The sequence below is a fragment of the Trichophyton benhamiae genome (genome assembly GCF_000151125.1).
Source record: "Trichophyton benhamiae CBS 112371 chromosome Unknown Abenha-G-c-176a04.f1, whole genome shotgun sequence".
In the NCBI taxonomy this organism is placed as follows: domain Eukaryota; kingdom Fungi; phylum Ascomycota; class Eurotiomycetes; order Onygenales; family Arthrodermataceae; genus Trichophyton; species Trichophyton benhamiae.
The window spans coordinates 202,711-229,570 of record NW_003315107.1 but is presented as its reverse complement, the minus strand read 5'-3'; the positions used below and the strand labels follow the sequence as shown (position 1 = coordinate 229,570).

At 49.4% G+C, this 26,860-nt stretch overlaps 10 protein-coding genes across 10 annotated transcripts; 4 read left to right on the top strand and 6 right to left on the bottom strand.

Moving 5' to 3' along the window:
• Nucleotides 1–255: 255 nt before the first annotated feature.
• ARB_07000 (uncharacterized protein) lies at nucleotides 256–1,518 on the top strand (the record flags this gene model as incomplete). The annotated part of the gene is made up of 4 exons (XM_003014392.1): nucleotides 256–427; nucleotides 495–603; nucleotides 777–1,149; nucleotides 1,219–1,518. The coding sequence occupies 4 exons, from the start codon at nucleotides 256–258 to the stop codon at nucleotides 1,516–1,518; spliced, it is 954 nt and encodes a 317-aa protein (XP_003014438.1).
• An 894-nt stretch (nucleotides 1,519–2,412) lies between these two features.
• On the top strand, nucleotides 2,413–3,810 carry ARB_06999 (uncharacterized protein; the record flags this gene model as incomplete). Its single annotated transcript, XM_003014391.1, has 3 exons — nucleotides 2,413–2,529; nucleotides 2,704–2,782; nucleotides 2,957–3,810. 3 exons carry the CDS (start codon nucleotides 2,413–2,415, stop codon nucleotides 3,808–3,810), a joined length of 1,050 nt encoding a protein of 349 aa, XP_003014437.1.
• Nucleotides 3,811–4,600: 790 nt separating this feature from the next.
• On the bottom strand, nucleotides 4,601–5,385 carry ARB_06998 (uncharacterized protein; the record flags this gene model as incomplete). The annotated part of the gene is made up of 2 exons (XM_003014390.1): nucleotides 4,601–4,664; nucleotides 4,700–5,385. 2 exons carry the CDS (start codon nucleotides 5,383–5,385, stop codon nucleotides 4,601–4,603), a joined length of 750 nt encoding a protein of 249 aa, XP_003014436.1.
• A 3,256-nt stretch (nucleotides 5,386–8,641) lies between these two features.
• Nucleotides 8,642–8,959, bottom strand: ARB_06997 (uncharacterized protein; the record flags this gene model as incomplete). The annotated part of the gene is made up of 1 exon (XM_003014389.1): nucleotides 8,642–8,959. One exon carries the CDS (start codon nucleotides 8,957–8,959, stop codon nucleotides 8,642–8,644), a length of 318 nt encoding a protein of 105 aa, XP_003014435.1.
• Nucleotides 8,960–10,372: 1,413 nt separating this feature from the next.
• On the bottom strand, nucleotides 10,373–10,546 carry ARB_06996 (uncharacterized protein; the record flags this gene model as incomplete). Its single annotated transcript, XM_003014388.1, has 1 exon — nucleotides 10,373–10,546. One exon carries the CDS (start codon nucleotides 10,544–10,546, stop codon nucleotides 10,373–10,375), a length of 174 nt encoding a protein of 57 aa, XP_003014434.1.
• A 114-nt stretch (nucleotides 10,547–10,660) lies between these two features.
• On the top strand, nucleotides 10,661–11,509 carry ARB_06995 (uncharacterized protein; the record flags this gene model as incomplete). Its single annotated transcript, XM_003014387.1, has 1 exon — nucleotides 10,661–11,509. One exon carries the CDS (start codon nucleotides 10,661–10,663, stop codon nucleotides 11,507–11,509), a length of 849 nt encoding a protein of 282 aa, XP_003014433.1.
• Nucleotides 11,510–15,673: 4,164 nt separating this feature from the next.
• Nucleotides 15,674–16,668, bottom strand: ARB_06994 (uncharacterized protein; the record flags this gene model as incomplete). The annotated part of the gene is made up of 4 exons (XM_003014386.1): nucleotides 15,674–16,127; nucleotides 16,193–16,340; nucleotides 16,395–16,514; nucleotides 16,593–16,668. 4 exons carry the CDS (start codon nucleotides 16,666–16,668, stop codon nucleotides 15,674–15,676), a joined length of 798 nt encoding a protein of 265 aa, XP_003014432.1.
• Nucleotides 16,669–18,816: 2,148 nt separating this feature from the next.
• ARB_06993 (serine/threonine protein kinase, putative) lies at nucleotides 18,817–20,956 on the bottom strand (the record flags this gene model as incomplete). Its single annotated transcript, XM_003014385.1, has 3 exons — nucleotides 18,817–18,931; nucleotides 19,089–19,258; nucleotides 19,436–20,956. 3 exons carry the CDS (start codon nucleotides 20,954–20,956, stop codon nucleotides 18,817–18,819), a joined length of 1,806 nt encoding a protein of 601 aa, XP_003014431.1.
• Nucleotides 20,957–22,265: 1,309 nt separating this feature from the next.
• bet5 (TRAPP complex subunit Bet5 (predicted)) lies at nucleotides 22,266–24,005 on the bottom strand (the record flags this gene model as incomplete). Its single annotated transcript, XM_003014384.1, has 6 exons — nucleotides 22,266–22,572; nucleotides 22,716–22,797; nucleotides 22,866–23,065; nucleotides 23,131–23,299; nucleotides 23,405–23,722; nucleotides 23,891–24,005. 6 exons carry the CDS (start codon nucleotides 24,003–24,005, stop codon nucleotides 22,266–22,268), a joined length of 1,191 nt encoding a protein of 396 aa, XP_003014430.1.
• A 464-nt stretch (nucleotides 24,006–24,469) lies between these two features.
• ARB_06991 (uncharacterized protein) lies at nucleotides 24,470–26,859 on the top strand (the record flags this gene model as incomplete). The annotated part of the gene is made up of 5 exons (XM_003014383.1): nucleotides 24,470–24,494; nucleotides 24,577–24,737; nucleotides 24,820–25,626; nucleotides 25,676–25,813; nucleotides 25,870–26,859. The coding sequence occupies 5 exons, from the start codon at nucleotides 24,470–24,472 to the stop codon at nucleotides 26,857–26,859; spliced, it is 2,121 nt and encodes a 706-aa protein (XP_003014429.1).
• Between the last annotated feature and the right edge of the window lies 1 nt (nucleotide 26,860).

Below are 26,860 nucleotides of genomic sequence, written 5' to 3'. Positions count from 1 at the left end.
GGTAATCCAACATTAAACCACGCATGGGGCTGTGCAGCTAGGGTGTCTAATTAACTACTAGAGAGGCAAACTGGTTATAAAACTGGCCTCTTTTATTGTCTTGCTGTTTCATCCAGATCGCTTCCTTCTCGCCGTTTCCCCCATATTTAACACGTTAACTTCGTATCGACTTAAGAGCTAACTTAACTACAAAACACATTGTCCTAGAGAGTACTCTATACAACGGTCCCTTTAGCATTGTTGAATCTCAGCAACATGGCTTCCGCTTTGCTACCCAAGTTATATCTCCTCCTATCTTTGCTCTCCGTCGTCTTTGCCGATGCAACCACCGGACCATACCGTATGACTGCGTCCTCACAGTTAGATAAGATGGCAAACATGCTAATGCCTTCACAGCCCTTGGTATCAGCTTTGGCCCAAGATACATGTGGGTCTTCAATTTTATTAACAAGTGCACCCTGTAAAATACTGAAGTTTGGGATCTCTTAGCAAAGTTGCTTATATCGACTCCGACGACAAGCCGGTTACAGTCACCAGCATCAAGGGGAGTGACGAGTACCGCGCCTTTATGGAAGACACAGAGAGAAATGAAGGGGTCATAGTGTACGTTCATGAACCGTCTATTGCCTTATTCCTCCCTCTTGCAACCTGGCTAAGCCCTAGACAAGTCAACATGCAGGGGAGTGGTACATCCGGGACGGTGAATCTCTCATTCCAACCTCAAGGCCAAAAATCAGCCCTGATTATAAGGAGCTCTTTCGCACGGTAATACGCAGCACCAAGGAAGAAGTTTTGAACATCCTGGGTGAGCCTCGAAATATCACCGCGATTTCCATTCCGCAATATTTCAACGACAGTTCGATGGGCATGATTTTCAGTGCCGCTTCAGATATTGAAAACAGTATTCAGTATTGGCAAGTCAAGAAACAGTTCTATGTTGGACGTTTTGCGTACGGACTCAACTCGTGCGAAGGTTTCGGTCTAGATCCGAAGAACTGCAATGTTGAAGATGACCTCCCTCTGATCATATTTGTTGATTATAATGAAGAATATCTACAGATTATGTTGGCAGAAGTGGGGGAGTTCACATTCGGGGACTTGGACAGTGTAAGGCTACCCAGTCTTGGTGCAAAGCGACTGCTTGACAGTGTAAGTGCTGAACACACCGCCGAATAATCCTTCCAAACATAGTGTGAGATCTAATAGTAGCTCTCTTAGAATTTGGATGAATACAGACTCGAATTGCAGAGCGCAATTCAAGACTTCAAGGACCGTGACTCACTTGGATATATTGAATCTGTGGGTGAAATTGTGATGAGTGGCGAAGCGCCAAAGCCAGCATTTGAAATCATTCGTGACGCGATTGCTACTGTTCTCCCTCACCATGTTGGTATGATCCGCGACTCGATTGATCCGCTCTTCACTGATGCTGTGGGGGCTGCGGAATTTGCCAAAATCCTGGTTTTGGACCCTGAGGATTCTCATGTAGATGTCTGTAATCTCCACGATGAGCTATGAGTTTCTATACCTAAAATATATTCAAATTGGTGGAACTGTAGATAACCCGGACTATAAGGATCATTTTGAACTGGGCGCGGCGCTTGAACAAACCGGATATACACATCTTAGGACTGGAGTGGATGTCCCGTTCATCACGGTTTGATCCCTGCAGGACGAGTTACAACAGCTTCCTAGGGAAATATGCTCCGAGGAGTCTCCTCATTATCAATCCGGCAGCGCGGCCAACCGCCGAGGAGACTTTGAAACATTCTTTTGTTAGCTCGGTCTGAATAGTGTCCGTTGCGAGACCGAGGAAACCTCAAGGGTAGCGCATGAAGGGAGAGAGCATCACGAAGTACGAAGGGCCAAGCCGGGAAGAAAGTACATAGTTACCTGACCTCCCAACGATGTATTCCCAGGAAGTTAGTTACGCCGAAGAGGCGGAATGTCACGAGAGTCTACCTACCTCACTGCCTAGGTAGTTACCTACAGGTTGTGTCCTCCATACACGAATGCGAGCAGCAGCCTGCATGGAAATAATATGTAGACGTTTTGAGTTACCGCCTCGGCTTCTGGTGCCTGGCTAGTAACGCGCTAAGAAGCTAAGAAGCCCACCAGATGCAGCCTGCGCCGCTAGACTAAATCTGGCTTAGTGTGGTTAGACAGATACGCTCAAACTTACTAGCGGTAATTGACAGAAAGTTTATGCGCCGGGGATGCGGAATATGCACGTGACATATCTTGATGTGATGACTAATACCGACGTCCTCTATAAAAAGAGGAGGAAAAGGAGCCACGCAGTCCTCGACGTCTCTGCTTCCGGCAGCTATATTTACCAGCACTCAAGTGCACAGAGGAAAGCAAAGTGAGCTACAAGCTACTGTATGGGAGAATGGTATATTATGTATTCCCATGGCGCTGGAATATACGGGATTCCCTACTATACCCAGTTTTCTCGATGCTGGAAAGCCAGAAGCATCAAGCATGGAGAGCGAGTTATTATTTTCTCCATGCATCTTCTATACCTCCGTGACTTCTGAAGGAACATAGGAACATAGACATATATGATATCCCAAATGTTTCCGTAGACTGCATTAATTATACCCCAGCGAGTAGCTCTATATCTCTCCTGCTGCTACTGCCTACTATCCATCTGTGCCTTGTAATCCATCAATAGCTCTCTCCTAGATGGTCATTGAATAGAGCGTCCCCTGGGCCACAAGTGTCGGCAGTGCTGCTCTCTCTCTCTCTCTCTTTTGGTCAATGGTTGTCCTGCGCCTACGTTTGTCTTGGTTTACTAGCGCCTTCCATGTCATGTGCTTGCTCCTGCCCTCACCGTCACGTCTACCCGATTAGGAAACCCCCGCGTTAACGCGATGTCCTGCTTCTCCATCACGAACTTCGTCTCTTCTCTTCCTCTTCTCTTCCTCTTCTTTTCCCTCTCGACCCACCCCAGCTGAAACCAGATACCTACCGGTCTACCGTTCATCTGTCTCTCCGTCTCTGCAGCATACCATCAGCCATACAGGCCAGCAAGAATACCCAGCGAGAATGGGCCCCCAGACCCTCGGCCTCTTTTTGATTGTCCTTTTTGTTGCTACCCGAACCTCCCGTGTAATGTCAGCACCCGCATTGACTGCCCGAGATTCCCCCACTGCAGGCGGGGCCGCGGCAGGTGAGACTAATGGGCAAATCGCCGCAAGGTGGATGGCCTATTTCTCTCCACTTGTTGGTCTTATAATTTCGGTACTATCGGTGACGGTAGTACCGAAGCTTGTATTGTGGTTCAAGAACCTCGGGAAGACGGGAGATGAGATTATCAAATCTCAGGAAGAACAGATTGAGACAATCAGGCGGGACGTCAGTTCTTTGAAGTCCGTTGTTGATAGCATCAAGTCTCACGTTGAGCCAAACCAGCAGAACTATAACGATCTGAAGACAAGTGTAGATGAAATAAAGACTAGCATTAACAGTCATCACGAGACTGTTGAGGCGCATCTTTCTTCCATTGACACATGCCTTGCCACTCTTGAGGAAAAGTGTGAGACCCTCAAGGCCGGACAGGATACAATCCAGTCCACCCTTGATAACCTCATGCAGAAAGTCAAGGACGGAGAGCCGTTTCGGGGTACAACCTCGGACTCGCTCCAGAAAGTTATAGAGAAGCAGGACGGTTTCAAAAAGGGGCTTGATGCCTTCAATGACAGTCAGAAAAGAACTCTCGAAACGCTTGACCGGCTCATTGAGTTCATTCCTGCTCTGGTTGGACAACCGGCTAACCCGCAAGTCGCTGGACAAGGTCCCGACTAGTGGTGCGGCTGGTTCCCCCGAGCTCTCCCCCTGCATAATTCCTCCCTGGGCTTGCCCTTGGAGAGTTATGCGGTGTGTCATTGCGAGCTGACTTCGGTTCTGTACCTGCGGGTATTTTTGATTTTTCTTTTGTTCGTATGTATGTATGCACGCATGTATGTACGCTCGCGTCTCGGTCGAAAGCTCACACCTCTTCGTGGTGATCGGGACGAGTAGTTGGTGATCACATTGTTGGCCATTAACGAAACGAAGATGAGCTATTGTACCTCACATGGCTTGCCCTTTCTTTTTTTTTTTTTTTTTTTTTTTTTTTTTTTTTTTTTAACATCCATATCAACTGTCTGTCTTTCTCCATGTGAGAGTCATTTTCATGTCTATTTTTTGTCTTTTTTCTTTTTTTTTTTCCCCCTGATATTACTTTGTGTCGAGGGTCTGGAACCGGGGTTATTCTCAATTTGCCAGTGCCAATGCCCTATCTCATTCTCTGTCCCAATGCCTTTCTCGATCGGTAGGGGCGACACAATCGACAAAGTCATGCAAATGTGTTAATTCACATTGGTTTATTGGGATAGAGTGGTTCTTGTCTATCTCCAAAAAACCTCGGCAAACGTGATACCACTCCCCATGCTCTGTATTTTCACACTGGCCTACATTTTCCCATAGAGTGGTTCGAAGAGCAGCATATCCAGGTTTATCGCGGAGGTGAATAATAGAGTATTCCCTCTCAGCGCCGCACCATTCACACCTATAACACGTGGGGGGGAGTTCCTCGGTCAAATTAAATGCCATCTCAAATGAACTCCAAAGATGTGGATAGTTTATCAACGCTACTTGAGTTGCCCTTGCCTTCGATACTGGATTTGACAGGTTATATTCCACCCATACGTACCGCCTGAATTTTAGGTTGACGCCACCCCCATTGTCAACACACTTTATATCCATGCAGTCAACTCCCTTGATGTCCTTATCTGGTTCGAACATGGGATATTGCGTCTGGGGCACCAGATCATGCTCGCTGCGTCCGTGTCGTGGACCAAACCGATAATGATTCACAACCTCTTTGGCATACCTATAGGGGAATATAAATTTCCACTGCCCAAAGTGTATGAGCCCGCACTCAGAATTACAAGGTAGCCAGGGTTGCCAGATATCCCGTAACCGGCGATGAAATTTTACACAGAGATAGCAAAGGATATGGTCTGGAAATTCGAGCTCCAGCCGCTGCAGAAAGTTTATCCGATATGAAGGCTCGGCTCGCAACTCTTGAAGAACTCTTGTTCCATCCACAGCTATGAAAGCGGCTTTGCAGGTCAGTGCAAGCGAGGCTGTATCCACCAGGGGCAGGAAGGATACTACAAGGTAGTACAGGATATCGGCGCTGAGGGAGTGGACTGGGGATTGTGGCTCAGCTATCACTGGCTCGAGTTGAACTTCCGTGAGATTGGATTCATTTTCAAATATATGGCTTTCATGTGGAATCTCGACTTCTTCATCGTCAGATAGTCCACAACACGATGCCCATAATTGACGGCATATCCAAAGAGCCGCAGTGGACTTCAACCCGCTAAATTTCATGCTACAAGAAGAAGATCGTATATGTCGAAAGAGGATGTAAGAGAAGTGGAGGAATAGGCTCTTCTACGAGCCAAGAGCTGTTGTCAAGTGATGTGTTGCGTTGTAAGATAGATATAATAGAAATGGCACAGTTCATCCGTGACTCTGATATCTGTCCATGTAGTGACTGCACTCATGTTGGTGTGATATATGTATCTACGTGGTTGAAGCACGTTAACTACAAGTACGCTGTAGAAAGCTATAGACGTCATTGATGACTGTCCGTCGACTCGTCAAATATGATTGGTCTGCCTTGAGAGCTAATTTTCTTGACCTGTGATTGGCTGTTGTGTCTAAGAACTTCCCCCTTTGGACCCCGATCTCAACGTCCATCAAAAAGAGACTGACAGGACAAGAAGAGATAGACAGCGGGACGAAGGCCGTCGAGGAGCAGGATGTATCCGTATGGAGTACGAAGTACCACTGCTGCCCCTAGTAAGATCGAGCGTATGGGCTGGACCGCGCTAACTAACTGGATGTCCATAAGTAGGGGAAGCCACCTCATGCCGCCAAGTTGACTCCATCGCGAGGGGGCCAGGTCGATAACTACAAGCTCACTAACTAAGTATGTACTCTTCTCTGTGGCCGGCTCTGAGAGTCGTGTTATGATATAAATTATTATTTTAAGTTACCGCCGGCGTGCGGATACAGGTGCAACTCTGACACTTGACTCTTGCGCACCCAACGATCTCCATCACGGCTGGACTCTGGACATCCTCCTGTCCGCCTGTCCGCCCGCCTGTCTCTTTGTTTGTTTCTCGTGGGTTGTGCAGCAGGCAGGCAAGGGAGGGCGGGCGGCTCCAATCATCCAGCTCCCCTGCAACATGGTTCCTCCCCGGCTGTGTTGCCCTCCAATTACAGATCTTTCCGTACCTCTCCACGTCGGACCCATCATATCTCCCGTTGAGAAGTCCAACCTAAACAGCTCAGCAGAATTAATGGGCGGGCAGGCAAAGCAAACCGAGAATAGCCTTGGGGGGAGGGGGGAGGGAAAGGGAAGGGTGTGCGAGCTTGTGGCGCCGAGGCAGTTGACTGAGTCCAGTTTAGGGCGGATGATCTGCTTGCCTGTGAGGGGGACAAGCGGTGTCTTGCGACAGAGTCAGAGTGAGTGCCTTGCTCGTAAGTGTCGAATCAGCCGACAAAATAAATCACCTGAGAGAAAAAGACAAGATGGAAGGGAAGGGAAGGGGGGTGGTGTTTGGAAAGGCAACGCAACGCGCATACATCTTCGCTGGCATGGGTTTTAATTCCTCGAAGGGCTCCAAATCTGCCCTCGTTGACGCTCTGTGCGACCAAGGCTTGTCTGCCAAACTTCGAGAACAGACGGTCTTTTTTGTTTTTTTGTTTCTTGTTTTTGTTTTTTTTACACAAGAACGAGCTCGGTATGTATGGATGTATGTATGGGCTGCTCCTGTTTCTAGATGTCTCAGGGCCCTTTTGATTTCGTTTGAAATACAGGAGTGACTTCGTTACATGGCACCAAAAACAGCCAAACAGAAAGCGACGTTATCCACACACAGGGACACCTTATCACGAAGCCACGGCCAATCATTATTAGGCAAGCCGACGCCTGGAGCGCTTCGTTCCTGGGCCAGCATGTCCAATCAATTAACACAGGGCAAACCATAAACGGGCTATATGATCGCTGGTTCTAAGGTCGGTCTCCCGGCCCTCAAGCTTTCCAGCCAATATCGACCGAGGGAAAACAAAATATTATTATACTTGCACATAACTTTCTTTTTTTTTTTTTTTTTTTTTTTTTTTTTAAACTTGAGGTGCACTGCACACCCTCGCTGCCTCCTGTGCACATCGAACAAAAACGGTCAAAGTTTTGGCCCCAACAGCTGTTACTCTTGCATAGTTGATAGTTGCCAGCGCTTCCCCGGGACTATCATTTGCCACGGAGCGTGAAACTGATACTGATGATAATGCTCACACGAAATATGCTTAGACGGCGCTTGATAACTAGCCACAGGCAGGCGGACTAAAGAAAAGCAAGGCGACGAAGAGCCAACCAGCTAGCCAGCTCACTAGCAACGACGAAGGACTACTGGTGTTTATTTCTTTCTTTCTATTATTATTACTCCGTGCAGCTCTGCAGGTTTCCCTCTGGCCAGCTCCACTCCCTGGTTTCTCCCTCTGGCACCCGGCGTCGGTATCACCTGTCCTGTGGGAGCTGCATGGAAGGATTGTTACTGGGCATCCCCGTAGCTACTCCGGATGTTCCTCAGAGCCGGAAGATAACGACAGAAGAAGAAGCAGGATAAGAAGGAATTGAAAAAAAGAAGAAGAAGAAGAAAAGAAAAAGAGAGAGGGAAAGAGAAAGAAAGAAAGAAAAAGAAAGAAAGGCACAGTGGCAGACCAGCCCTTCGGAGTGATATTCTATTCTAAGCAGGCTAATCAACTCCATGCTCGTTCGATCTCCTCCTCCCCCTGTGCGGCCTGCATGCGACAAACAGCAACTCCTCCTCCTCGCCCATCCACCAGTTAGACTAAAGGAAATAATAAGTTACGACGGGAGAGTAACTTGTATGGGCAAAATATCGACCTCTATCCTCCCTTTTTTTTTTTTTTTGTCTCTCCTTTCCCTTCCCTTGCGACAAGAAGAAGAAGAAGGGTCGGTCCAGTCCCAAGCCCAGGCTAAATAAGGTGTTTCAAGCCTTGCTGGCCCGTCTATTGGATTTTCCGCCGGCCCTGATTGGCTGCTCGCTGCTCGAAATAATCCCAAGCAACTCCTGCCTGCATGCCTGCAACGGGCTAGCCTGGCGAGTTTTGGATTCATCTCTTGCATGAAGAGCGTACCCGTACCCACCAGGGGAGGGGATGAGGAGGGAGGAGGGAGGGAGAGAGAGTGGACAGTGGACAGGGACAGGTACTTTCATCTTGTATGGCCGCCTCGCCCGGGGGCCTTGTACCCATTACCCATCCATATTAACGAGTCAACTCCCCCGAACGAACTCAAAAAGAAGGACGAAGGCCCTCCTGGTTATTTACTATACGGTATTGCCGTGACCGCTGCGGTACCTTCGAGTTACCTTTTTTTTTTTTTTTTTTTTTTTAAATTCTTTATTTTTTTATTTTATTATTTCAATTCCCGTTCCCTTGATTGATCCCCATAAAAAATCAACCTTCAACCTTCTTTTTCTTCTTTTGTTGTTGTCTCTTGTCTCTTCTTTCGCGGACTTTCCAACCTCCATCATATCACCAACTCCCTCACTCACACTCTCCTCTCCCTCTCTCTCTCTTCCTCTCTCTTCTTCTTCTTCTTCTTCTTCTTCTCTCTTCTTCTCTCTCTCTCTCCTGTCTTGTCTCTCTCTTTTCTTCCCTTCTTTTCCTTTGGCCTTCCTTTGCCCTCCGGCGCTTCGGCCCTTCTTCCCTTTGCTCTCTCTGCTCCTCCTCCTCCCCCCCCCCCTCTGATCTGCTCTGCTCTGGCCCCTGGTTTCCCTCTCTTCGCCTTCTTATCGCTCGTTTCAAGTCTCTCCTTGATGTTGCCGGAATAACGAAGTCGCATATTCATTCCTAGCAGTGTGTTCATTGTTGATTCCCCTATCTACCTACTTGCCTCGCCGTCACCAGTACCTACCTCTCTGTACCTCTGCCGGCAAAGACATCAATCAATGCGAAATCGACCACCTTCTTTGTCGCACACCCAAACATCCATCTGTCCTACGAATGAATTAAATACGAGCTTCTTCTTCTTCTTCTCTTTTTCCCTTGCGCTTTAATTCTCCTGCTTTTTCTTATTCTTCCTGCCTGCTTCACCCAATCCCCAAGCCTGCATCCCCGTCAAGCTCTCGATGGGTGACAACTACGACCGTCCTCGTGGCTAAGAAAGTATCCTTGTTGTACCAACATAATCCAGTCTGGTCGCCCGTACTTATTTCCGCTGTACACACTCACGCACTCACATACTTCTCTCTGTCTCTCTCTCCCTCTGTCTCTCACATATATAACTACCTACCGAGCACTGTCTGCCTTCCTCTCGACCTCCGCGCTGCCTCCTTTGCTGCCTGTCTCTGCCGCCGAGTGGAGTGTCAATTGCGTGTGGCAACTCCTGCGCTCACGCTTCCGTTCGTTTCTACTACTATTATTTGCTACCAGGCTGATCGATACTTTGCTGCTCGGCCAATTCGCGTGGGCTCGCGCGCCGCCACTGATTTGATTTGGTTTGGTTTGATTCACCAGGCCACCGAGAGGACTAACCGACAGATTGACAACCGGCAACAAGAGAGAACAGGACGGCCATATCCAGACAGAACTGAAGACGAGCGTCTGCGTCTTTCCTGCTCGAACCCGTCTCCAGCGCGCCCGGGATTCTTCTTTCCTGCGCTCCCCCACGTCCTGGAGCTGTGTGGGGTTGGTTGTTTACCTTCCTTGCCCGTTGGTTGGATCTCTCTCTCTCTCTCTCTCTCTCTCTCTCTCTCTCTCGGTGCTGTCTGTTGTTGTTTACCATCAAATCCAGCCTTCGTTTCTCTACTCTCGTTTCTTCTACTCTATACCGCACAGCTGGAAAGCTCCCTGCTGGCTGTAGCACCGGCCTCGTCTCGTCCGATCAAGTCCATCTCTCTCGCTCGCTCTCTTTCTCGCTCTCTCCGCGCGACGCAGTGCCGGCCCTGTCGTGGTTTAATTACTGGAGCTTCCCGCCGCCGTCTCTTTCGGCCTACTTTCTGCGAACTCCGCTGACGACTCTCCTTTCTCTGTATCTTGCTCCGGTCTTTTGTTTGTTTTTTTTCTCTATATATTATATTTCTTTATATGAACTCTCCAACATATGCGCATTCGTTACGTTACCGTTTCACACTGTACATGACCACCAGCTGGATATGTCCCATCAACAGGATAAACTATGGACGGAGGAGGAGAGGGTACTACTTTCATACCAAAAAAATATTCCCCCAATTTTCAAATGTTCAATTCGCTGACTTCTGTCCTTCTTTCTTGTCTCTCTTTACAGAACTTTCTTCTCACGGAGATATTGAAGAAAGCAGGCATCTCCTCTGCATACCTCTTCAGTATCATCAGAGAGAATCGCATTGCCCCAAGTTGGATGGAGATACCACTTCCGCCAGGTAAAGAAACCGACTTCCTTCTCCCCTCCCTCTTTCTGAGTAGTGAAATGCATGGATTCAGATAAACCCGTGTTTAATCACTCTGCGCTCCTGTCATAACAGCGGTTTTATTAACTTTTATACATCTAGGCCGATCACTTAGCTCCTGTCAGACCGCGTTCTATCGCATGGAGCAGGAATATGCGAGCCAGTACAGACAGAGCATTCCCGGCCCGCCTGCTCCGCTGCAGATGTCTCCGATAATCCGAAAACGACCTGCGCCGTCTGGAGAACGGCCGCTGGCCTCTGCTCCCCGTGCCATCCAGCCAAAACCCCATACCTCTGATACCACACGATACTCAATCTCCGAGGTTCGTACTGGTGTACCAATTCCTCGCGCCCCTGATCCTCCTCGTGGAGACACTCCTCGTAAACGGGGGCGACCAAGCAAGGCCGAAATGCAGCGCCGTCGGATAGCTGAGGAATCCCGATCCCAGGCTCATTCTGCCTCTCAACAACCGAACAACACGACGCCCAGACCAGGATATGCTGCGGGAGGTTTACCCGCAACTTCTCCCGGTACGTCGTCACAGGGGCCGCCCTACTCTCCTGCAATGGGCCAGCGAGCGCCTCCGGAGCAAATGCGTGAACCCGATCCCCCGACCCCAATGAGTGTACAGTATCATGGGACCGAAACTCCTCCATCTCAGACACAGGACATACAAGTTCAAAGAGGGCAACGACCCCAACAACAACAACAACAACAACAACCACTGCTGCCGCGAACTGAAGGCGGCCGCCATCTCCAGGAATCACCCATGATTGTAGAGTCAAGGGACCCGAACAGGCCAGCTCAAGGAGCTCATCATCCGCAGACAGAAGTCCCAGCAGGCAGCAGTGGCCAACGACTGGATACCGCGCCATCAGCAGCCACAACAACGCCTTCTGGCCCATCAAAACCGGAATCGCCTGGTAACCGGGAACGAATTTCACCAGAACAGCCCGATCCAAGCCCAGAGGAGGATAAAGGCTCATAGCGACACGCAGAGGGCACACGTATCATGACGGTATCAATGATACTCTGTGCGGCCCCCCCTTGCAGCTGAACTCGTGGTGGATTTGGATTTGCATACGATAAACAAGGAGTAATGAGGTCAAGCGAGACATTTATTTTTGCCAATGAACCCAAGTCATATTTATATACAATGACTTGATGCGAGAACGTGACCAAAGGTGTTCGCAATTGTTTCGTTTTTTTTACTTTATATTTTATTGCTTTTCACACACCCCCCTTTTTTACTGCTATGTTGTTCGATCTGTCCTTTCTCCTTTTCCCAAAACCACAGCGCCTATCTTCCGAACGAAATCACGAATCCCCAGCCTGACTCAATCCGACTTGGAATCCATCCTACCGCCCGGATTCTCACCGCCCCCCTACTAGACACGCACACACACCTATCTACTACCCACGGAGCATGTGTCCTTTTTTTTTTTTTTTTTTTTTTTTTTCGGAGATTTAACGGCCGATATTTCCCCACCCCCAGCAGGAACAGGAACAGTCCTTGTTCCCATTCCCAAATTTTCCTTTTATGCTACTGGAAGAGGAATCCTGACGAGACCGTGTCTCTTCCTCTTGGTCTAAAAAATCGCGTGGGAGGCAAATCTGATCATTTAGCAAAAAATTTTCTCATGGACCTGCTGCTGTATTGCCTTAAAATTGCCAGTTACCTTGCTTTTTTATTTTTTTTATTTTTTTCTGCTTTCTTTTTCTTCTCCCCTAACTACTTGTTATTCTTGTTTTTATTTGTTTTCTTTTTATTATTTGCTTTGTTTTATCTGCCTTCCGCTTGGACGGTGCCTTGATCTGATCCCGTTAACCGAGTGGTTTGGACACCTCCCGAGCGCCTAATCGTGGATAATCCAAGCCAATCAAGCATATCTCCCCCTGAGGACTGTCAAAATTACAATTACAGGAACCCCCTTGGCCAGTGTTCTCTTCCGGTATACCTGTCCTGCAACGAATGAAGTTACTCTGCATCCTGCAATGAGAGATTCAAAAAACTGATCAAGATAAAAATGACGACTCTTCCTTATGATGTCGACTGCCGCTGCCAACCCAAACATGCGTGTGTGCGCCTTGTTTTTCTACTTCTACATTTATCCTCCCCTTGCTTTTTTTTATTTTATTTTCTTTCTCATTCGTTTGGCTCATATCCATTTCTCCTTTGTACTGCTGTAAGTGTTTACATGCGCTGCTTGTTTGTTTGTTTGCTTGCTTGCTTCGTTAACTTCAAAAGCTACGCTCTTAATGAACAATGTACGAATAGATTTGGCCTGTTTTTATCTATGAATCAACGATATCCCATTCCATTCAATTCAGCTAATCTTCCTTTCAATCACCGGTTGTCGATCCGGCTCAATCCTTCTATACAGCTCCTACCAAAGTCCACCCACCTTCGTAGATACAGGCCTCTTCCAGAACCACCCCCCCCACCCACCCTTCAACGAACAAGGTTATAGCCTTCATCTAATTGACTTTCTCAAGCCAACAGAACAGCCATCACTCCAGCTCCCTAAAAGCTCATTCTGTTATCATCCGCAAGGAAGGGCGCTTTTACCTAACACTTTTGCCAGGGGGGCCTTCAGGGACGAGTTGCGAGTTGCCTATTACGGTTTAGCGCCAGCAGAGCCGCTTCCCAGGCTATATTAGATCGCTCTTATATCAACCGCGGACGCGCAGAACAGGATCTGGTCAGGTCGATGAGTCCAGCGGGCTAGCCACGCAAGCACAAAACGTCACTAATATACCCATGGCCTGTCTTATGCTCGCACCTAAAAGTCAGGATTAGCTTCTCGGGAGCGGGCGAGCGGTGATGAAATAGCTAAGTAAGTGTTATTTGACTAATATAGCTAATAATTAGCTGTCTTAGCATTAACGGCCGCTTTGCCTCGCCTCGCCCATTAATTATTAATACAATACTGGAGAAACGACGGGCTACATATATACCCTCCCCGTGATGCCGCTATCCGGGTTCGACCGTGAGTCTGCCCTTGCCCGTGAAATGGTGTGCATGTTGTGGCTGCCTGAGAGGGCGGAGGCGAGAGGGCTACCCCGGTATCAGCTGTCTCCCCTCGCCCAAGGAGGAGGAGGCGATTAAAACGGCTCTTACTGTCCACTGGAAGCTTCTACGCCCGCTTCCATCCCCACCGCCTATTTTCTGAGCTGGACTGGACCCAGAGCTTCCTTGTTTCAAGCTGCATTGTTTCGGTCAAAATGGCGATGTACATAGTAATCATCATATGTCAACGGGCCTTTTTGTTTCTTCAGACGCACGGGCCTTTTACTGTTTATATGCTGCTGCATAAACACCCCTATTCGCCCATATCACAACCCATTGCATGATGCAGTTGGGTTTGGATACTGTGTTGGCACGATATTATCCAAGAGAAATTGCACGAACAAACGTCTCGGGTTTCAAGATGAAAAGAGTCAACGGGACTCGCTTAGCTGCTTAAGAGAATGGGCGGCGCTCCAACTGGAGTTGACTGACAGGTACCGGGGGGTCTCGGGGCTGCGAAGGTGCTCGGACGGAATGGCGAACTTCCAACTGGACAGCGCAGCGATTGGGGGTCCCTTGAACTATAAGGCGCCAGGAGACGCCTTGGAGCATGGGATCTTATCCCTCACGGGCCATTGCTTTCAGGGCTGCTCCTGGCATCCCTTGCGAGATCTACCAATCACGTGAGATATTCATTCGCATAAAAAAATAGGCGATGCAAGGGTTTCTTCAAGGGCTGTTTGGTGAGGATGAGGAGGACCCTGTCCTTGATTCTGATTCTGGGCCGGGTATTAAGTTATCACTGTTATGCGAGTGCGTCGTCGGGCCACCGGGGCGGTTCGTGGATGAGGATCCCTTTCTTCCTGATACAATGCGCGCACATCCGGAGTATGCGAGAGCATGCACCTAATATTCGATGTGCTTATCATTGAGATATACCGTATCTGCAGGGAACAGGATGTACATTATGTACATCCATACATTGTACTTACCACCTAAGTATGGAGGGGCGTTTTTTCTTATGGATACGGGATGACAAGCATGTATCTTGCATAAAACAAGCAAGCTTTATTCCGCGACTACCCATCAACTGGTATCCTCTCAGAGGTGAGTCTACAATACAAGGTCGAGCCATTAAGTTAAGCCCTTGTGCAACTCTCTGCCTATCAGGAATATGTTAAGCATAAATAGGTGGGCTGATTTTCTCATTTTCTATTTATAATAGTTAATGGGCAGCGTTGCTTAATGATAACTCATATCCCATGCACAGGATCATTACTTGTCTCATCCATGACATTTGATGCTCAACGAGACCTTCATCCGAAACCCAAAGACGCTCACTCGAAGGAATAGGTAACCATGTCCGATACACGATGCAAGTAACGGCAGGTCGCTGCTGATACCCGCCTAAACGGGCCTCCAGTTCGAGACGGCACGGACAAGCCTTAATTTGCTTTAGCCGCCGGGCAGGAAAAGCATGCTCTGCAGTAAGAATATAAGGTGCAAAGCGCAATCCATCGCCGTATGACATGGATATACGTAAAGGAAGCACCTTGAGAGAGAAAAAACGAAGAGAGAAAAAAAAAAATCCCCACGTCAAAGCTAGCACAACACGTATGCAGTTTCCTCTCGGGGTCTAGTGCCATCGAGCTTTTGACAGGATATTGCTGGTAAGATCAGGAAAGTTTGAAAAGTTTTATGAATTAGACGCCTCGGGGTCTGTGGCGATCGTATCAAAAACTCAAGGCAGACCAGGATAAGACGAAACAGCCGGATGGTTGGCTGGCTTTTTTGTTTTGGACCGTTTAAGGGGACTGAACGCCGGAGCATGGATCGGAAGTAGGCTGATGCAGTCGTTTCATGTAGCAAGGGGTGCGGAGGTATACCCTTACAGAGCTAGCTGAGCTGTCTATATATATTCCTACATTATCTCCGCCCTGTAGCCCTCGCAGAGAAAGAGCAAAAAAAGGAAATCAATTAAAGCGAAGCGCAAGATGGCAGAAGAAGGGGGGAATTGGGGGGTGGAATATTATACTTGATGTATATATTGAAAACACGCTAAAACATGACTTCATGTGACAAAAGCAGAGAGAGAGAAGAGACCAGAAACCAGAAGCAGGGACGAAGAACCACCAGCCCTGATCAAACAGTGCCGGCAATGCTTAAATCTCTGATTTCCTGCAGTACCTGTTCAACCTTATTGTCTAGGTTGCCAGATGCATACTCCTCTCTTGTGTCTGAGTCAAGATACTGCTGGACCTGGGCCATGCGGCTGTACGCCTCAGCGCAAAAGCGGAGCTGGATCTTGACAAGAGCCTCAAAAGACGGGTCGAGATATGGGACACGCAGGTCAATAAGCTGCGGTAGCTCATTGTATAGCTGTTCATTTAATTGGTCATAGGCCTGCTTAGCCATTTCCGCATCCTTTTCAGCGCGCGGTAGCTTGGAGGCATCCTTGTCGGGCTTCTCCACGAGTTTCTTGACTTTAGCTCGCATGGAATCGTAGTCGAGGAGTTTGTGGTTACGTTTCTTGATACATTCGTTGATATCAGGGAAGTATGCGCAGAAACGAGAAATAGGGTCAAGGACGGTCGTTCTGAGGAAGTAATGTTAGCATATCTGATCTGATTGATGAGGTGCATGGGTGGCGGTGGAACGAACCTGTAAGGTCCATCGAGTGCCTTTATTGTCTCTGCATCTAGATCTTCAACAGCCTGTTTGTAGCTCCTGCTCACGCCATCCTTGGCTCCAGCATCACCATAGAAAGCATCAATAGTCTCCGCAATTCTCATTTGAGAGGCAGTCATGGCTGTCAACCTGGTTAGCAGCAGATTCTTTGGAAGATTGCACGATGGCTATTTACCTCGTAACGAATCCAGGTATCCCTTTGCTTCCTTCTGTAGCCTGTTTGCAGCAGATTCCATTGTGCGATATCTTCTTTCTTCAATCTCATAGTCGCGATCATTCGTCTTCTCAACATGGCCTGTAATGATGTGATACCAACGAGTCAGCCTCGTCCAACAGGTGTCCAAAGCAATATGCAGAGGATTAGCCTACATACCAGTCTTCATCATCACCTGGGTCGTCGCCCGGTTGACATTTTTCTTGAAGCCTATAAGAACAACCTGCATCAGCATTGGTCGTGAATATATCCGGGACCGTACTCCGGGCTGCAAAGAGTAGGCGGAAGCGTATGGAGCAGTCTATCATCAACGTACCTGCCCAAGACATGGTGATTGAACTGTCGCAGTTGATAGCAAGTTATCAAATCAGACTCGATAAAGCGCAAATGATGCGATTCGAGCTGTATCCAGCGGATAGTCGAGGCAAGAGGACAGGCCGATATAAGGGCGTCCGTTCTGTAGCGGGGCAGTGATTGGTTGCGTGTCGGTACGGAAGTTGCTGTCGAGCGAATCGAAGGTGGTACAGTACTGGTAACGATGCGTCGAGGCCAGCGAGGGCTAATTAGCAAGACCACAGGCTTGTTTCTATGTCTCTATCGCGGAAGATGGTATCTCAAAACGAGCAGCGGGAGGTGGGAAGCAGAAAGAGGCTCTTTAGCTCATCGACGACGGGTTTGGCCTGGGCAGGTTTTGAGTCGAAGGAAGCGCCCAAGCTGTGGCTTAGCTAAGATGACGAGGCTTGGCGTTTTTGTGGCGCAGCGGGATGTCACGTGGACGGAGATGAGGCCGCTTCATCTTTCTTTCTTGGGTTGATTTGATATTCGGCAGCGAGTGTCAGAGACAGAACAAGGATGGGACAGACGCTGTTTCAGGCAAAGGAGAGTAATAGGGGATTTGTTCTCGTGGTTTGCGAGGCTGCTATCAAAGGCTGGCCGTGCCACCTAGCTAGTGAGAATCACCCTGTAACTAGCTATCTAAGTATACAACTGCTTTGGCAAGCAAGGGGACTATGCAAGTATCAACCAATATGCAAAAAGGTCTCAGGCTGCAGCGGCAAGGCAATAATATATATCAAACTCGAAAAAAAAAAAAAAAAAAAAGGAATGAAGAAGAACCAGGCCAAAGCGAGATAATGTAACCAAGACGAGGGACCAGACATGATAAGATCAGATAAGATCATTAACCGAGAGGAAGCAAATTGGTTGATTGATAACACGGCCAACACCTCGCGCCAACCCTCGAACCGACGGGGAACATTTGTCATTTTCTAGTCTTGCTTTATCTGCCTTCCATCGGACGTTCCCCGACCCAATTCGCTGATCGTCGGATGCAAGTGATTGGTACGGATGCATCCGTTCTGATGGGGATATGGGACATGCTAATGTAAGGCAGCAGTTCGTACCCAGTCGGTGGAAGAGACTGGATGGAGAATCAAAAAAGAAAGTAATTAAAACAAGCAAAAAGGGCAAGCAAGTTAAGGCGGAACAGTGGGCTCCGTAGTTCGTTGTTTATTCCGTCTTGTGATTTGCTTTTCTTTGCATTCCACTTTTTCTGTCTGCTGGTCAGTCCTCTCGTGTGATGCCGGCCACGTTGAGAGGGCTGGTGAGTATGCGTAAGTCGTAAAAATAAGTACATAGTTAATGGTCGAGCCGATCTAGAAAAAAAAAAAAAAAGGGGGAGGAATAGATAAAGAAAAAAAAAAAAAAAAACCAAGCTAATACAGATAAGCAGTGAAGCGCCGGTAGATCGAGTGCGGAAATGACGTTATGTGAAGCATGTAGGGGTGTACTTTATGTGCAAAGGGCGATATAGACAAGGAAGAAAAAACAGGATAAAGACAAGAAAAAAAGGAGCCAGCCAACGAAGAATGTGAAGAGGGATGAAGTGACGGCAAGCTGAGAAATACGTTGAGTCATATATCTAATCAGTCGTATAATAGCGAGTCCAATTCAATAGGGCAGGTCGAAGCAGCAAGACAAAAAAAAGTCCATATCACGTATCCCTGTGCATGAGTTCATCACCAGCCAATGCCAATACCTTTTTCGGCATGTGAAGGGGAAAGGAGAAGGGATGGGGAATGGAAAGGGTTTGTGTTATTGTTGTAAGGAGACCATATATAACGGTATTGACCGGCTTATCGGTGCCAGGAAGAAGAAAGAAGAAGGGAGGAGGAGAAAAAAGGAAATTATACGTTAGAAACGAAGAAATGATCATAATTCATTAGACCGAGCAAGCCCTCCGGGGAGAAGGAAAAAAAACCACAAACCAACAAACCAACCCATTGGCAGAAACTAAACCAAAGAATCATCATCGTCGTCTGTCTGTTTATCTGTTTGTCTGCCTGACTGTCTGGTTATAGGCATAGATGAGTAGGCCAAGGAATTAAGGAATCGGCGGAAGCAGGTGAATACGACGACCACCAAAAAGCAAAACGCGGAGATGAGAAATGGAAGGCAGGGAAGAAAGGGAGAAAAAGAAAGAGAGAAAAGCCACCCAACTGGAACCAGAAGTATGTCGGTTTGAGTCAAGTCAAGTTAGATAGCCAGCTCAGTTCCCGTTTCCTTTTTTTTTTTTTTTTTTGTTCCGACCCTTCCTTTTTCTTAGTTCGTTTCTTTTGGTATTCTTTCTTTCTTTTTCCTTTCCCATCGGCTTACCTGCCAATCGGACTGGTGCCCATCATTACCTTTGCATCGGTGATGACGATGGTAGGAGGAAGGGAGGAAAAAGGTGGGATATGAGGAAAAAGTGCATGATTAGAAGCCTTCTTCACCAGCTTTGCATAGCTTGATATCCCGGACCCATTCGGATTTAAGAACCTGAGAAGCTGTGATACGGCGTCCAGGGTTGGGGTCAAGGATGGAGTAGATAACGTTTCTACAGCGTGCCTATATTTTCATCTATATGTTAGCGGGGAAGAGGAAAGTTGAGACAGGGAGGGCGAATGGGGTATGGTGATGTAATGTCAAGTGCCAAGACAAGAGAATCGTGCGATGTTACTTACACGATGCAGAGTCTCAATAGGGGCGTAGCCATCTTCGTCCCTGCGTCCCTCAAGGTATCGATCATAGAATTCGTCTTCTTCCTTCTGGGCCTGGCGCCACAAATGTCTTCCGGTCCGCATAGCCATGTAGATGACACCAGTAGCCCACAGATCTACAGCTCTGGGGTCGAACTCCTTATCCACGTATTCTTCGGGTGCGATATATGGTGCAGACCCACATAAACCAGCGGTCATGTGCGCTTCTTTCTCCCAGGCCATGCGGAAACATTCCCCGTTGCCGAAATCAGTGATCTTGAGCGCACCATGCGTAGTGAGCAGGAGGTTTTCGGGTTTCAGATCTCGATGAGCAACGCCCATTTCGTGCATGTATTCGACGCCACGCATGAGTTGCTTGAAGTAGCAGTCAGCCTCACCGACCTCAAGTTTGCCGGCAGCGAGAATGAGAGTGTAGAGGTCTCCTCCAGCGCAGTATTCCATGACCTCGCAGTAGTCACCCTTGGCGTCCTGCATGAGATCGAGGGTATGAATGATATTTGGATGGCGGAGCGAAGAAGAGATGCAGAACTCTGAGGTAAGACGCTTCTGGTATTTCTTGACTGTTTCTTGGGGTCGACGGCGGAATTCCTTGACGGCATAGACGTGTTCTGTCTTGGAGTCCTTGGGATCGATCTTGTGGGAGATGCGGACGATTCCAAAGGCACCCCGTCCGACGATTTCATGGCACTTGCCGTACTTGTCAACAAGAGAGGCCGTGCTGTTTGGTCCGCCCTTCTTATCGGCTGCCATCTTCTCCTTTTCGTTCTTCAGCTGGTCAACCCAGGTGGAGACTAGAGACAGCTGCTGCTGGTCATCGGCCTGGCCTGGTGGGTGAGCGTGAGCGTGAGCAGCATCTTCCTTCTTCTTTCCGGCTCCGATCATATCTCGTAGCATGTCCGAGAGCTTCTCCTGACGCCTGGCCGACTTGAGAGTGTGCTTGTGTGTTCCATCTGGGAGTAACTCGAACCGCTTTATTGGCTGAACGGCGTCCTTGCCCTTTTCTGCCCTTTTGTCTGCAGGTTTCCCATCCGGTTTCTTCTCTGCAACCTTCTGGTCGGCTTTTCGGTCTGTTGGGCCTGTAGCCGGGGAAGACGAAGGAGGCATCATCATGGTCGAAGCGATGGTCGAGTCACCATTCTGTCTGGGGGACGGGTCGAGAGACTGTCTACTGGGGGAGACCGAGGCAGAAGGCGCTGACGAGCGGGTCTGAGAGAACATGCGACTGAGCCGGTTGGTCATCTTTGCTTTCGGCGGCTTTTGGGGGACGATCGAGGAGGCCGCTGAGAGAAGCGAGGCAGTCGTGGCGGTAGAAGAAGCAGTGTTGGGGGGTCCAGGAGCGGGAGCAGGAGCAGAGGTAGTCGGAGGAGCGGGCTGACGGGAGTCTTCCAAAGCGCGTGTTAGCTGGGGATCTCCATGCTGTGAGTGCGAGGTCGAAGAGGAGACGGAGGACGGAGACGGAGACGAGAGTGGCGTGAATGAATTCATGAGAAGAGCCGGAGCAGGGAAGGTATTTGTATCAGTTGTTATTGTTGCTGCTGTTGATGAGGTGGCGGTTGGCTGGTGGTGAGAGTAGTAGACGTAATAAGCAGCCCGTAGTAAGGAAGTAAGCGGGCAGAGGAGGTGAGAAAATAGGTGAGGGAGCAGAGTAAGCCAGGCAAGGCCCGGCGGTCAACGAGACGACAAAACGGTAGCAAGCACCGATGCTGAGCGTCTCTCTGTCTCGGGCGGTGTCTCTGGCAGTCTCTCCGTCTGGCGGGCGGCGTGTCTGCGGCTGCGGGTTGCTGGCGAAGTGTGTGGGAAACAGGCGAGAGAGAAAACGGCGGGCGACGGACGAGACGAGGAGGAGGAGGAGGTTTTGGGTCAAAAAAAAGCCAGGCCAGCGCTTGGTGTGGCTGACTAAGCCTGTCCTTGCTCCTTTAACCAAGTGGCTCGAGCTCCCCTCCTTGCTTGGTCAGCGTCTATAATCGCGGCTGGCACCAGGAAGTGCTCCATACGAGGTCAGCAGCAGGAGGAGTGATAGACATCAGAGCGCAAAGCAATGCGAGAGCAAGAGCAAGGAGCAAAGAGCAAGAGCAAGAGCAGGGGCAGGGAGGCCGTCGGCATGAGGTCCAACCCTTGCCGGCTGTCCGGCTTGCCTTGCCTCCTCGCCCGCTGGCTGGTCGATGATGCACGACGCTGCACCACGCTGCAAGGCCATGCACGACGCTCATGCACCTCGACCGGCTGCCGCATGGCGTCTGCCCTTTGCTTCTTCCTCGTTCTTCGTTGCTTCTTCTGCTGCATCCCTCTGCCTGCGATCTCCCATCTGCCACCGAGCCAGCGCCCGCCCGGCTAAATCGCGCAACGCCGGAACGCGGGAGCTTTTCTCCCGGTTAAAACAGCGTGGACTTGCCTGATTAGGGGCGCCTGCCGGCCTGAGTGCCGGTGCCGCCTGGGTGTTATTAGCTGACTCAGCGCCAAGGCATTAGCCACAAAGCTAAGTCGAGGTACTTAAGGTTAGTTCGACGCCTCGGATTTCACAGCAAAGAGAATGGAGCAGTACTCCGTAGAAAGTACTCCGTAGAAGTACTCCATACTCCATGAAGGCGCGGGTGAAGGAGACGCAGGAAGTGCAGTGAAAGTGTGCAGGATGGAGAGAGGCATTTCAGCTGGTTGCTACTGTAGGACAAGGAAGGTCTAGATGCTATCAAACAGCTGGTTTTCTTCTATTCTCTCTCGCGCCTTGGTTCGCCGAAAGTGAAAAAAAAGATGACCCTGGTGCTACCGGCAGCAGACAGGGTGCCTCTCAGCCCTATCAGCTATCAGCCCGAGCCCCTTGCAAGTCGAGGGGAAGTCGATTCCCTTCTCTTCTTCTCATTGATGCGCTGGCCTGCTTCTGATCTTGAAATTTTGCACGGATATACCCGCATTGTTCTTGGCGTGGCTTGCCAGAGCTGAAGATAGCTTGGGCCCCGGTGGGCTTTTGGGGCTTTCCTGGACTAGGTTTCGATGCTTGTTGCTGCTGTTGTACAGGGGAGAATACATGGTCCGGTATCCCTATCGTGCCCTTCCCCCCTCGAATCTCTTCATCGCTGTGGCTGGGTAGTTTGCTCTTTTGATTTCTTCAAATCACTCTTGGCTCTCTGCTTTCTTGGCAGTTCACCTACTTAGGAGAGCACCCGGGTCTAGAACGAGACGGTCAGCTAGTCTTTTTTCAACTCCATTTTATTGCAGGCGCAGAGAAAGGAACGGTAGTACCACAAACTGCTCAAGTGACTCTTCGAAGAGCTCGTTGTACACTCCAACGCCACCAGGATGTTCGACTGGAGAAAGGGGGTTCTTCACCACTAAATGCCAACATATCAGAAAAGCACGCCCTGTCTGGAACAAGGGATAGCAGCGTGGAGTGACTCACCGTATTCCACGTACAGGTTGACATATATCTGGTGCAAGGCGAGGCGCATATTGTTTGCCTTCGTGTCGGTCATCATCACAAACTTCAGGTTCGTTGGTGTCTCGTAGTAGTGTAGCTTATACTGGCCCGTCCGGTAACACACGAAGCTTTTTCGCTCAAACCACGTCAGCTCCTCGTCATCACCCACAGCTACCTTAGCCCTATACCTCCTTTCTCTCCCGCTTCTCTTGCCGCCTGTCGTGGAGCGCGGGTTTGGGGGCCATACTTATCGTCCTCACCACCGAGCTTCCGTACCATGTTTCGCAGCGAGAAGACAGCCCCAAACACTAGTCGAGTGTCCGTCGAGCCCGACTTGTGAGAGTCTTTCATCAGGCCGTTCGAAAGCGCTCCGTCCGATGGATGTAGGTCCTTGCTCGCTCCCCCGGCAGCTGTGCCTGGACGCGGGTACCATTGTCGTTGGTATATGCACTCCGCTGCGCTCACGTCAGAACCATTACAACAACGCCTCTTTTTTCTTCAAGGCAAATCGATGCACTTACCATGCCGGTCGAAGATGAAGAACGAGTAGACGACCATCGTGGGGAGGGCCAGCGCTGTCTCGCCCGCGTCTTTGCTTGCTTGTCCTCTTCTGGGTAGTTCAAGGGGGAAGAAAAGACGCCCGTTCACGTGACGTTCCTTTGTAATCTCCCAAGACGCCTTTTCTTCGCCTGTCGAGGATGTAGCTAGATACTTAGCAGACAGCCCAACAACCACGCTCTCTTCAGCCGTTGTTATCTCCCTTACGCGGCCCAGTGTTTTTAATTTAGAGTATTTGCCAGGGCTATCTGGACGTCGACGACTGGCTGAGCCTCTGCAGACTATCCAGGTGGCCGATTTCAATCCCAACGCCCGTTTTGCCTTGCCGAGCCGATAAGAGTGGCCAGGGAGACGAGCCGTCCACCATTATACATCCCCCCAGAGCACCACACAAACCAGATATCAAGCGCCATGATCTAGCTGATGCTCATGCCCGACCCTCTACGAACCGTCTACAACACTCTTGACCTTGTCTACCGTCTCGATTTCTCCCTCGACTGTGGTGGGACACCATGAAGCTATACTAAATACCTGGATAGCCCGGTCGACCGCCATACCCCACATCCCTCCAGCCTTTTTCTTCCCTGTGCATGCACCTTGAGTGCTTAGGCTCACAAACGTGCACGGCAGACAGAAAACGGTCAGATATATCAGGCCACGTCCTCCATCTCTTCAGCATTCATGTTCGAGAAGACCGCTCCGCCGGAAAGCAGCGCGGCCTACCTTTTCATATAGATACTACCCGGTTTGACCCTTTCAACTGACGCCCAGTCGCTATAGATGGACGCCGATCCCATCTTGAAGCATGGCCGAACGGCCCAGCTCGCTCTAGACGCTGAAGCGCGGACTACTCGAAGCTCAGAACCTGGTCCAACCGCTCCAAAGGGGTGCGTCCCTCCATTTTCCTCTCTGTCTGTGTGTGGGGTAGCAAGCACAAAACTAGTTCAACTAACGACGCTCTCCATGAGAGGGGGGAGGGTACAGTGCCAGGCCTACCTCCGGCTCCTACGATAGCCCACTGCGGCAGCATGCTCGACACCCTACAGCCCCACGGCAGGTTAAAGTTCGTCGTCTCCGTCTACCTCATGCAGCAACATGCTACAGTTTCGATTCGACGCGATTGACTAATGAATAGCCTATGTCAAGGAAACACTCAATGCTCAATCAACGTACACCAACAGCCAGGACGATAATACAGCGGAACACCGTATCAATCAGTATTTAATCAAGCAGGAAATTGGCAGAGGCTCGTTTGGTGCCGTCCACCTAGCTACGGATCAGTATGGGCAGGAATATGTACGTTTCGCAAAAAAAAGCTGGCCTGTTCACCAAAAAAAAAAAACGCACAAATGTTGCCTTCAACCTCTAACAGCATTAGGCCATTAAAGAATTCTCAAAATCTCGCCTGCGAAAACGGGCTCAGTCTCATGGTCTCCGCCGTCGTCCCGGAAGACATCCAGGTGTTCAACCTGCTGGTGTTGGCTTCAATTCACCACTCCATCGGCACCCTTCTGGAATCGACGAAGGTGAAAACGGAAACTCTCTATACCTTATCAAAGAGGAGATTGCAATTATGAAAAAGCTCAATCACAGCAATCTTGTGTCCCTGATAGAGGTGCTAGATGACCCTACCGAAGATTCTCTCTATATGGTGATGGAGATGTGCAAGAAAGGTGTCATCATGAAAGTCGGCCTAGGCGAACAGGCAGACCCATACAGTGAGGAAAACTGCCGATGTTGGTTCCGTGACCTTATCCTAGGCATTGAGTATCTACATGCGCAAGGGATTGTGCATCGTGATATAAAACCAGATAACTGCCTATTAACAAACGACGACGTCCTCAAGGTAGTCGACTTTGGTGTTTCCGAGATGTTCGAGAAGACTTCAGACATGTTCATAGCTAAGTCAGCAGGCTCACCTGCCTTTATCCCACCGGAGCTTTGCGTTGCCAAGCATGGTGAGATCTCCGGTCGAGCAGTTGATGTGTGGTCTATGGGAGTGACTCTGTACTGCCTACGCTATGGCCGCATACCATTCCACACAAGCAATATATTCGACTTATACAACGCTATCAGAAATGACAAAGTGGAGCTTCCTGGCGAGACTAATGAACATTTCAAGGATCTCATGACGAAGATTCTCGAGAAGGACCCTGCTAAAAGAATTACTATGCCACAGTTAAGGGTATGTCAAATGACCTTGTATCAATTTCCTGTTACTAAATAATGGCTAGGCGCACCCTTGGGTTACCAAAGACGGTACAGATCCCCTTCTGTCTGAGGAGGAGAATACAGCAACTCTCGTGGGGCCACCGACAGAAGAGGAAATGGATACCGCCATCACTAGGAATCTAGGCCATGCGCTTATCGTAGTATGTATCTTTTACCGCATGTTGTTCTCGAAAGCGGTCTAACCCTTCGCTTGCAGGTTAAAGCCGTCCAGAAATTTAAACGACTTATAAATGACGGAAGCCCGTTGCAGATGGAGAGCATTCTCGGTGAGGGTGAAGAATCGCACTTTGTGCAGCCTCCTCTTCTCATGGGAGAAGAGGAAGAAGAAGAGTTTAGTGCCGTCTTGCATCATAGGAACATGCAAGAACATGTTTATCCCAGACGGCCAACTCAACCCAAACGGCCAAGTCAGGCAACTACCGATAATTCACCATCAGTTTCCACTCCGCCTCTCGAGATATGTACATCTCCATCCCCACAACTCCAATCTACACCCAGAGCAGATACACCCACGCGACAGACAGGTTCTGAAGGCACCCGTGGTCATGCTCGTGACCCGCTAGAGGAAGAGATGCCTTTCCTCCACATTGGCCCGTCAAATTTTGGACCGGAGGCCGAACTTAACCAAACAAAACCAGATGATTCGGCCTTGGAATCTGGTGGAATCCCGATCCCTGCTAGGCCGACTCTTACTGAATCACCCATGATCGTCAGTGAATCTCCTCCGGCAGCGGACATCGATATCTACGAGACAGCATATAAAGAGATAATCGAACGGATAACTAGCCGGAGTCGCGCAGCCCAATCACCTACACCTAGGGTATACCTCAACCGAAGAGTTGAGAAGAAGGCAACAGCATCTTCTGGCCTGTGGTCGCAAGTGAGAAGGAATAGCAAATTGTCAGGTGTACCCAGTCCTTCGACTGCTACTCCTGTACCTGGCTCCCCTCCTCCGCGCCCTAGCCCTATCAAGCGATTCACTGCCGCAGCTGCATCTTTTGCAGCATCTTCGGGAAGGCAGTCGCCGTCGCCGTCGCCGTTGGCAACATCGGTAAAGGTGAATGATGTGGTTGACTCGGATAGGGTTATTGAATCTAGTCCTCTGGACACCTCTGCCGCTGTAATAGAGACAACGGCTTCCCCCACCGCACTATCACCGGTTGATGATGCGAAAAAGGGCATTTGAA